Source organism: Jaculus jaculus, chromosome 1 (genome assembly GCF_020740685.1).
Source record: "Jaculus jaculus isolate mJacJac1 chromosome 1, mJacJac1.mat.Y.cur, whole genome shotgun sequence".
Lineage (NCBI taxonomy): Eukaryota > Metazoa > Chordata > Mammalia > Rodentia > Dipodidae > Jaculus > Jaculus jaculus.
In genome coordinates, this window is record NC_059102.1 from 172,641,665 (window position 1) to 172,653,303 (window position 11,639).

Here is an 11,639-nt window from a genome sequence, read left to right on the forward strand (position 1 = left end):
TTAGCATGGTTTTAAATGGCCTGGAAATGTGAAGTTTAAAATGTTCAAATTCTAGATACACCCACTGAGCTAGAGAATCTGACATGTGATCATTTACGTGACTCAATATTTCTAGGTTAGCACTTAATGTTGAAAAATTCCTTTTATTTGTGATTCTGTCTTTTTCTCTTTAGTCCCAAACCATAAGCTCTTTTTTTTTTTTTTTTTTTTTTTTTTTTTTTTTTTTTTTTAAGAGCGAGTGAGTGAGATAGAGAGAATAGGCACATCAAGGCCTCCAGCCAGTGCAAACAAACTCCAGATGCATGTACCTGTGCACCTGGCTTTCGTGGGTCCTGGGGAATTGAGCCTCGAATTAGGGTCTTTAGGTTTCACAGGCAAGTGCTTATCTGCTAATCTTATCTCTCCAGCCCATAAGTTCTTTAAAAATATTTTATCTATGAGAAAGAGAGACTGGGTGTGGGGGGAGGCACCCCAGGGCCTCTATTTTCACTGCACAGGAACTCTAGATGCATATGGCAATTTGTGGACCTGTCTTTACATGGGTACTGGGAAATCCAACCCATAATGGCAGGCATTGTAAGCAAACCTTTAACTGCTGAGTCAACTCTCCAAACCCTCAACTATAAGTTCTAAGAAGCTTTTGTCTGTGTGAGTTTCTCAGGTCCAGCATAGTCTCTTGTATATACATATTAAAGTAACATTGGATGTAATAGGTAATTAAATAATAAGCAGATTAATAAGGATCTCCAAAATACTTTAGGAAATAACACAAAACAGTGTACAATATCTTCAAATATGCATATATCTTTATTTCACAAGATTATTCATGTATATTACATTAATGTAATCTAAGAGGGAGAGGGGAAAGGGAGAGCTGGTGTATAATGATTACTTAGTTTGTACAGTGTTGAGTGACTACCCATTAACAAACCTGAAAGAATTTGTTTGACTCATTTCTATACAAGTTTCACAGAATTTACTTTATGAGGGCAATTAGAAATAGGATAACCAGTCATTTGTAGGTATAAGTATAAAGAAGTATCTGTCACTGCCTGAGTAAAAGAGGATAGTGTAGCCCACACCATCTAACTATGTGTGCCATGGCTAGTATATTCAGGTAGTATATTTAGCTGCACTGCAGTCTTGGAATCACTAGGTTTAATGTATTTCACCATCACAGAAACACACACACACACACTCACACACACACACATGTCCTACTAGTTTTTTTTCTCTGAAAACCCAGATAAATAAAACCACTAATATTTGTTTTCTGTAGAACATTTAAATTCAGAAGACTTATTGCATAGAGGGATTTACCTGAAAATGTGTACTCCTTACAACTATTGACTGCTGCTCTCATATCTCATACCCACAATCCCATGATGGATATCAGCAATCCAACTGAGGAGAATCCCAGTGGAATGGGGCAGGGAGGAGGGAAATGATGTTGCCAACACATGATGTGTCCATACAAACATTCTACTTAAAAAAATATTGTATGTCTGAAGATACATCTAGGCAACCAAATTATATTAAAAATTTAAGTTTTGTCACTTTCAAGCAAATTTTCTGAAGAGTTTATATTAAATTTTCAAATTAATATGGAAGATTATTCTGAATCTCTCAAGATTATGCATTGCAGTTAATATGAAGTAAACATTTATATATATTCTAAGACAAATTCAAAATAATCAATGTCATATGTTTAATGACATTATTATACTATTGATTTTTATATTATACTAAGATTTTTAATAACTTTTACATGAACCTAGAGCCAAGAAAACTTTTCTACACAAAAAATAAAGCAACTGTACACTTATCTCATTTCAAGAAGGGAACTTCTTTGCTTATCCAGGAAGTACTAGAGTAGAGTCACTGGACACTCATTCTGCATGGAGAGACCCTGTCTCTAAAGGGGGCAGAGCATGTGTTTATGATACTGATAACTTTTAAGAATACATTTTATTTGTATATATGAATTAATTTTGAGAGCCCATGATTCTCTCTATGATGATGTTTTATTCTGGTTTTACTCAGTTAACATAAAGTGCTAATGTTTTCTCCCCGTTACTCACCAATTAGACCTGTTCACATTTTTCAAAATAATATCTTCTATTAAAAATTTATGTCCCTTAGAAGTAATATATATATATTACTTCTAAGGGATATATATATATATATATATATATATATATATATATATATATATTCTAGATTAAAAGAGACTAAATTGGTATTACTTTACAAAAAGCATCCTGCAATTACCCTGTCTTTGTTCCCATTGAGTTACCATTTGTTCAGCCAGCACTGACTGAGTCCCTTGAACTGCACTCCACTCTGATAACCATGACTGCACACATCATGGAAGAGTGCTTCCTATTCAATGTGGGTCTCTTGAGTTTCCTGTGACTATCTGGCTAGCTCATTCCTTCTAGTATTTGTTTTTTGTCTAATACACCAGTAAGCAAGGCATCCACAAAAATTCTAGTTGGCAAATTTAATCAAAATTAAATGCATATCTCATATCACATTTACCATGTGTATCACTAAACATTTTCCCTATAAGTTATCTCATTTGAATAATATATATTCATCAACTTTGTTTTTTAAGTTGCTTTTATTCACTGAGGTTACATTTTTAAATTGTTTTATTGGCATCTTCCATAATTATATACAATAGACCATGATAATTTCCTCCCCTGCCCTGCGTTCCCCTTCACAAATCTCTCCATCCTATCCCGTCCTCCTCTCAATTAGTCTGCCTGAATGTCCAGCTTTGAGGGAGAAGTCCTTGTATGCTCACCCCTGTGAAGTAGTATCCAGAAAGCCAAACCACATCACAGAAATAATATCTGTGAAATTGTGACTGATTTTGGTAAATGAGAAATGTTAGATGCTGGTCCATATTGCTGATAAAATTACCCAACTGAGGGCATTTTTTGGGGAAAAAGAGTTTATTTTGGCTTACAGACTTGAGGAGAAACTCCATGATGGCAAGGAAAAACAATGACATAAACAGAGGCTGAACATCACATAAGCAATAGGAGAGTGTGCCAAACACTGGCATGGGGAAACTGGCTACAACACCCATTAGCCCACCCCCAACAATACACCCCTCCAGGAGACTTACTTTCCAATTTCTATCAGCTGGGGAACCTAGAATACAGAACACCTAAGTTTATAGGGAACACCTGAATCAAACCACCACAGATGCAAACAGGTGAGAAGGAACATCCTCCTGAGAACATTTGGTACCAAAGCACTATGGGTGTGCCTCCGTTTTATTTTATTTTATTTATTTATTTATTTATTTTTACTTTACTAATATCTCTGAGTGAAAAATTTTCTCATAATAGAATGTAATGTAAGATAAAATACTTTAGCAAATAAAAAAGATGGCGGTCATCTACTTTCTAGTCATAGGTAAGTATTTAAATTAATACATATTTGGGCTAGAGAGATGGCTTAGCGGTTAAGCGCTTGCCTGTGAAGCCTAAGGACCCTGGTTCGAGGCTCGGTTCCCCAGGTCCACTTTAGCCAGATGCACAAGGGGGCGCACGCATCTGGAGTTCGTTTGCAGAGGCTGGAAGCCCTGGAACGCCCACTCTCTCTCTCTCCCTCTGTTTTTCTCTCTGTGTCTGTTGCTCTCAAATGAATAAATAAATAATTAATTAAATAAATAAATTAATACATATTTATTCTTATTTGGATGAAGTAACCATATAATTGCTTTTTTTTCTATATGTACTAGTCAATCAAATCTTTGGTAAGGATAATGGGCTCATTTCAATGTTCAAAGATGTAAGATACATTTTTTGGCTTAAGTTCTTTGTTAGTAATCTAAGGCAACATTGCATTCAATATGATATTTTTATCTAAATGATACCAATATTTTCATATTTTATTTATTTATTTATGTACTTGACAGAGAGAAAGGGGGAGAAGGATAAGGAGAGAGAGAGAGAATGGGTATGCCAGGGCTCCAGCCTCTGCAAATTCCAGATGCATGTAGTCTCCTTGTGCATCTGGCTAACATAGGTCCTGGGGAATCGAACCTAGGTCCTTTGGCTTTGCAGACAAACACCTTAACTGCTAAGGAATCCCTCTAGACCTGATCCCAATTTTTTATATTTTAGATTCTTAAACTGTTATGTGGGAAGGGTAGAAATACTTTAACATACATTGTGTTTTCATGGAGCTCAGGGGCACCTTTGCTTAAAATATAAACTTCATTAAATGTCTGTTCTCCTTAGAATGCAATGATATTTATTTACTTGAAGAATTTGATGAGAGCCTCTTTCACGTCCTTATTCCTCAGGCTGTAGATCAAGGGATTTAACATGGGGAAAACCACTGTGTAAAATGTTGAAACAATTTTGTCTGTACCCAAAGAATAGCTGGTCCTGGGGCGAGAGTAGATGTAGAGAATGGAGCCATAGTACAAGGTGACAGAGACCAGGTGGGAGGAGCAGGTGGAGAAGGCTTTGAGGCGGCCCTGGGTGGAGCGGATCCTCAAGATGGTGGCAATGATGAAGAGGTAGGAGGCCAGGATGAGGGAAATGGGTGTGATGACATTGGAGGTCAGGAGTAAGTACATCAGAGCCTGGTAGCCCTCCTTTCCACCACAGGCCAGCTTCACCAGAGGAAGCAAGTCACAGAAAAAGTCATCAATGATGTTGTCATGGCAGAAGTCAAAGTTAAAAGTTTTTTTTGTGATGATTGTAGAGTTAGTGAAGGCAACCAGATATGAGGCTGCCACAAGAAATGCACATAGTTTAATGGACATGGCCTGAGCATACAGCAGGGGTCTTGAGATGGCCATATAGCGGTCATAAGCCATGGCAGCCAGCAGGTAGCACTCAGTGTAGTCCAGTGCAGCAGAGAAGAAGAACTGAGCCGCACAGCCAGCAAAGGAGATGCTCTTGTCCTCAGAGATGCAGGTGACTAGGATCTTGGGAGTGTAGACAGTGGACAACCAGAGATCCAAGAAAGACAGATTTCCAATGAAGAAATACATGGGTGTGTGGAGCTGGGAATCGCTGCAGATGAGCAGGATGAGGATGGTATTTCCAAGTATAGTCAAGGTGTACATGATCAGGAACAAGACAAAGAGGATCTGCTGCATTATGGGGTTTGAGGTGAATCCCAACAGGATGAACTCAGTCACTGTGTGATTGCCCCTCCCCATGGACACAAGCATTCATGCTGTGGAGAACAGAAACATATTGTTTTCTTCTCATTACTGAAAAATAGCAATTACTAAATAAATCGTCTTGTTTTGCTTGTGATAACAATATCACAAAATAAAAATATATGTATAGGATGCAAGAATATAAAGGATCATTTGAAATCATTTTCATTTTGTAGTCAATTAAAATTCTACTTAACATTTTTATTTGTATACCCATGAGTTCAGAATATAGAAAAAACAATTTCTACTCAGTGTTTCACATAGGGCTATTAAATATCAATCAGTAAATGATATATTTCTAAGTAAAATAATGAGTTAAGATTGTTGCACAAGGCTATCATGAAGACCATATTAATTTCAATGATATCATATGGCTAAATTCAGTTATTAAGTTTGAATATCATATAATTTGATCTTCCTATAGTATTTGACACAATTATTATTTATTTCTACTGAAAAATGGGCACTTTACATGGTTCTCACACTTACCTTGTTTTAGCCTTCTATCGCTGAATCTTCCCAGTATTTGCAAGCTTTTGAATTGTGAATGACATATGACTTGTACTCCCTCACCTTAACAACCCCTCATCAGTCCCCAATGATGTCATCCTTTCTGACTTCACATTCTCCGCCTGTGAGAGTCTGAACCTCATATTCTTTTACCAATTCTCTCCCCATATGCATTCATAACAGATGCCTACTTAGTATTTCTTATGGGCAGTCTCAGGAAAAATAGTGCATTAGCGAGAATTCTCCCTTAACTTAACTCTCTTGTAGTTTTCCACACACTGAAAATATGATATTATTCCAGTGTACAGAAGTTCATTTAGTATCACTGTCTACTGAATGGAAATGTTTTCTGATGTCTATTTTCAAAATACATCAAGAAAATGGTCAGAATTCTTGACCTCAACATTTCCATCTTCTAGAAACTGTCTATTATTTTCATTTGCACTATTATGAAAGTCTATTAGATGTCTCCTACTTCTGTCTTTACCTACTTAAGTCAAGTATGTCTCCAGAGTGGTCCTGTGACCACGCCAGCTCATCATGTCACTCTTTTGTTACAAATACCATTCACTTCTTGACTGATCAGTATAATGTCCAAAACCTTTACAATGCTGTCCAAGCTTTATGTTTGAATCTGGCCCTCATCAACTCTCTGCTCACGACTCCTTCCATCTCTCTCTTTACTTTTAGTTCCATTTTTTCCATGTTCTTCCTTCTGTCCCTTGAATTAACACTGCCTTCCAACTTTTCTCCCCCATCGTTGGAAGGCTCTCCCACATTGTATATTTATAATTTTCACATTCTCAGTTTTCCACTGTCTCTAATATGATTGATAAATGTATTGTGCAAACATTCCATTGAAACCCACTTTTGACCATTTTCTTATCCCATTCCCCTCAGTGCTTCTCCTTACCCAACACAACATATATGCCAGTAATTTCTTTCTTTTCTAGTTAGAAAATATGTTTCCTTGTGTATTTTTATATAATGTGTATATGACATTGAATTTTATATTTACTGTGAAGCTGTTTTTGTTGTCTCTTTTAATCTAAATCATAAAAGATGAAGTAAGAACACTATTTGAAAATTATTTATGAGCACACAAAAGATTTACTATAGAAAAACATTGAAAATTTATGGACTTATTGGCCTAATGTTTTCTGATTATAATATGCTCTGCTTCTCATTATGATGCTTGTATTTGTTATTTAGAAAATTTTTAGTCACTTTGAACATTTTTTTCTTAGTCAAGCATTGTTGTTACTTTCAAATATGCAGTATTTCACTTATTATTTATACCTCAGACCACCTATAAATGCTGCTTGTCAAATATCAATGGCAACAATTTTACTAAGTTAACAATAGCATACTTAGTAAGTGGGGTTTTCTTTTCTAAAGACCTGAGGCTTAGCCAAAAAATGACCACCTTTCCTTACTCATATCAGGCTGACAATTCCTCGTGAGCTTTGTGGCTCTTTCCCACTTTTTGGCTATGTCATCTTAACTTAGTGCTGAAAGCATAATCCTGGAGGACTCAGATATTGTTACAGCCAGGTGTCTCACACATGTGGGATGAATCAGTGTTCCAAAGCCCTACTTAAATATCTGCTGGGAGATCCCTGAGTTGCTCCCATTTAAAACCAAATATGTGGCTCCAGGAAAATATGGATGTACTCACCCAAGACAGAACACTTACCTACAACTCTCACAGTCACAACCAGCAGAGTCCACACAGTGGATTCAGGTAACTTATTCCACTCAGACTCCCCTGTGTATTTCCTAGGCACCTCAGGGATTCAAAGTTTTGAAAGTGTCTGAAAGGCAATTAAAAAGAAAGTTTGTTAACATTATTGTTCTATGAAAATGAAGATGATAGTAGTGATTATTATATGTTGGGAAACTTCTTTTTAAAACTTTTTTCTTATCAAAAAGCAAACTTCTTTCATTTGCAAACCTACCAGTGCAAAGTCCACACCCTCTTTATCTCCTTTGTGCAACTATTACCCACATCAAGATCGTGTTTCCTTATAGAAATCAATTCAGGCCACGTAATGACTAGACACCCTGCCTGTAGCTGGGATACTTTGAAAAGTAACCAGAGTATCCAACTCAAAACTTGGGAGCAATTATCTAACCATTCTGCCCATTCTTTCGAAAAGAAGTCCTCTCTCACCTACCAACCAAACAAACAAACCAAAAAAATTGAAAACCTCCTGAGTGCTAGGATTAAAGGCATGAACCACCACATTGCTAGTGCCACTATTGAAATAGAAATTTTTAAGATCCTGACTGGGGAGGATCATCCTAGGTTACCTACTAAGACTATTTCAAAATAATTAATATTTTGTGTACACGTAATTGGTCTGGGTATATATGTGAGTATTTTTCTAAAGGATTTCTTTTTAAATTTATCTATTTATGTGTATATGTGTATTATGTATGTACAGATGGATGGATATATTGGCATGTCAGGATCTTCTGCCACTGCAAATGAACTCCAGACCCTTGTAGCACTTTACATTCAGCTTTATGTGAGTATTGACAAATCCAACCTGGGCCAGCAGCCTTTGCAAGCAAGTAAGTACCTTTTATCACTGTGCCATCTCTCCAGAACTTCTATAATCTTTTTGACTATGAAGAGCAGATATTTCTAGTCATATTAAGTGATGTTGGATAAGGAATGATCCCTTAGAATAAAATGCCCTTCTTAGGGTAGACTAAGGTCTAGGTGTGATTGGCATACTTCTTGAGAGTTATAGCAAGAAACTCATTCATCAAATGTTATTTGTGGGCTGAAGAGGTGGCTTAGCAGTTAAGCGCTTGCCTGTGAAGCCTAAGGACCCCGGTTCGAGGCTCGGTTCCGCAGGTCCCACGTTAGCCAGATGCACAAGGGGGCACACACATCTGGAGTTCGTTTGCAGAGGCTGGAAGCCCTGGCGCGCCCATTCTCTCTCTCTCCCTCTATCTGTCTTTCTCTCTGTGTCTGTCGCTCTCAAATAAATAAATGAATATTAAAAAAAATGTTATTTGTACTTATGCTATGCCACACATGTTTGTCAGCAATAATGGTGAGCCATGAACAAAGCAATGAACATTATGCATTCTTGGGATGAAATTCAAGTAGGTAAGGAAATACAGAAAACAAAACAAAGAAAAACTAAGTAAATTGTTCAGATAACAAACTAATATTTTCAGTATTTTATTCTCAAATACTTTAATGTGAGTCAATGGTAGGCCATTATCTCTGATTTTTTATGTATGTGGGACTCGTTCTAATTAGGTATAGTAAGGAGACAAATAAGAAAACAATGCTCTTGGCAAAAAACTTTATAATCTACAGTTATATGAGACAGGTGTATAGCACACAGGTCACATTTGGTCAGAAGAGAGGAGTGCAAACTTTCTAAAAGAGGTTTTGCTTTTTGCTTTTTATTTTTATTTTTTGTATGGTAGGAGGGGACTTCTTTTTGAAAGAATAAAAGAATGGACCAGAATGAATAGGTAATTGTTCCCAAGTTTTGAATTGGATACATTGATTACTTTTCAAAGTCTCTCAGCTACAGGCATGGTGCCTAGTCATTAAATGGCCTGAATTTCAGGTCAGCTTGAGCTAGAGCAAGACCCTACCTTGAACTCCCAATAAAAATAAACAACAATCCATGTTAAGTGGTTAAATTGCTTGCCTGCAAAGTCTACAGACCAGGGTTCAATTCCCCAGTACACACATAAAGCCACACAGGGTGGCACACACATCTGGAGTTAATTTAGCAATGGCTAGAGGTCTTGGCGTGCCATTCTCTTTGCCTCTCTTGTCTGTGTCTCTCTTTTCTGCATATATATATATATATATATATATATATATATATATATATATGGTGCTGTGGTGGAATTAGGCTCTACCCAGTAGTGTCTGAAGAGTGATGAGAAGCTATACTTGCTATCTCAGATGACAGAGTGAACTTGCAGACTGATTTCTTCAATTTAAGTTGTAGCTCTTTGATTATCATTTATTAGAGTATCATATACAAATATATTCTTTGTATCCCTGATTGTCTCTCTTTTATGAAAATAATAATTATAGAAATCACTGGATATGATGTTTTAACGCAAGTTATTAATGGTTTCAATGCATGTAAAACAATAAATTCTAATTCAATGAACACTTGCTCCATCCAATATTGTGAATTTTGTAACTGCCTGGGTCATTAGAATGACAGTAGTAGTAGTTTACAGAGGAATAAAGATAAAACGAATTAATGTAAAGATATACAAAAAATTTTTGCAGAAATTTACACCATAAATTTTGGAAACTGGATGAAGTTTTCAGAATTTCAGGTGCATGTGAGTTGAATTCTAATCCTAACCTGTTAAAGCAAGATCATCTTTAAACACTTGTTTAATCCTCTAGAATAACAATTTCCTATCTATGATAGAAAGAATTTCCTGTGTATGAACATATATTTTTCTATAAGAATTTGGTTAAATAAAATTGTGACAATATTTAAGGAGATCAGAATAATGTAAATCCAAGAGTGGAAAGTATGTGTTAAACACTTGATACCATGGTAGTTATTAATGTCATTAAATGATTAAGGGTCAAGCTGTTATTAGGCAAAAGACTGAAGATGGTTAGACTGCTGGTGATTGTATTTCTTTTCGCTTTTGTTACATTTTTGTTATTGAACCCTACAGCACTCTGACTTTTAGCTCTCTTGTATAATCAATCTTACATCATAGTGCTCCTCACATTCTTTGGACTTGATTATTTATGTCTTGTTTTAATACCATCAAAATATGAAGAGATATTTAATTCATTGATGTCCTTTGAAGTATCAACTCTCAATTTTCTCAGTGGAACATTCTCAAACCCAGAACACACATACACACACGCCACATCAGTGCTTCCAACTTTTTAAGAAATTTTTTTTTCCCACAGATCACTGGTCATGGGTTAAAGTTCTACCTTAATTAAGAAGATCTCTTTAGCCAATCTTATCTGAAAACTATAGCAACCTGTCAATCACATTATGCTATTTTTTTCTGAAAGTGTTTACTTTAAAAAGTTATTTGTGTCTTTGTGCTTTCTGATAAACTTATAAGAATTTAGACTTTTTTATGATTAACTTTAGGCCCTAATATAAAAATAATGTAGTATGTTCCATTCTAGGGCTGCTGAAAAAGTCATTTATTTGGTAAATTATGGCTATTTAAGCTTTTGTATCAATTATATAATTTTATTCTCTATCTCTTCCTTCAGCATAGGTATCTCTTATCACAAATATAGAGATTCTTTGTCTCCCTTTATACCCTCAGCACTTCCAGAAAACTCTACAGAATGATGGTAGTATATACAAAATGAAATTTTATATCTATTTTCATGTAATGGATTATAAATGGAAAGAGAACAAAATGTCCATTGTATCAGTGATAAATTAATCACATGTCTATCAAAATTTTATGAAAAATGTCTATTGTTTAAATTCGGTAGTTCCAATTTTTAAAGCAGTCATTAGATCCCAAGAGATCTGTAATCATGAAATTACTAATGTTTTTCTTTGCTTGGGAGAAAAGATGAAAAAGGTAATTAAGCAAAACTACATTGGTGATGTCAGGTCAATTTTATTTAATAAGTCTCTGAAAGATTTTGTAAAAGTTACACTACTCTTATGAGAAATTGGAAGGAGAAAGAAAGATTGCCATTAGGGTCCTTTCTTCCAGAATCTTTACCCAAAGGGTATGCGAAGATCCTATTCACCTTCAGGTCAATTTTAATCAATGCTCTTTACAGACTTGTTGTCCTGAGTATAAAGTTTTCCTCTCTTGCCTGATAATTGCTGTATTCCTACCTCCCTTCAGGCCTGATTAGAATAAGACTTTCATTCCAAAGCCTTACGATTTTTTCATACTGTACACATATATTTTTTTCACTGAA

General features: G+C 35.7%; 1 protein-coding gene across 1 annotated transcript; it reads right to left on the minus strand.

The window, feature by feature from the left end:
* Window positions 1–4,276: 4,276 nt before the first annotated feature.
* On the minus strand, window positions 4,277–5,194 carry LOC101604696 (olfactory receptor 1013-like). The gene has a single exon (XM_004667741.2). The coding sequence runs from the start codon at window positions 5,192–5,194 to the stop codon at window positions 4,277–4,279; it is 918 nt and encodes a 305-aa protein (XP_004667798.2).
* Between the last annotated feature and the right edge of the window lie 6,445 nt (window positions 5,195–11,639).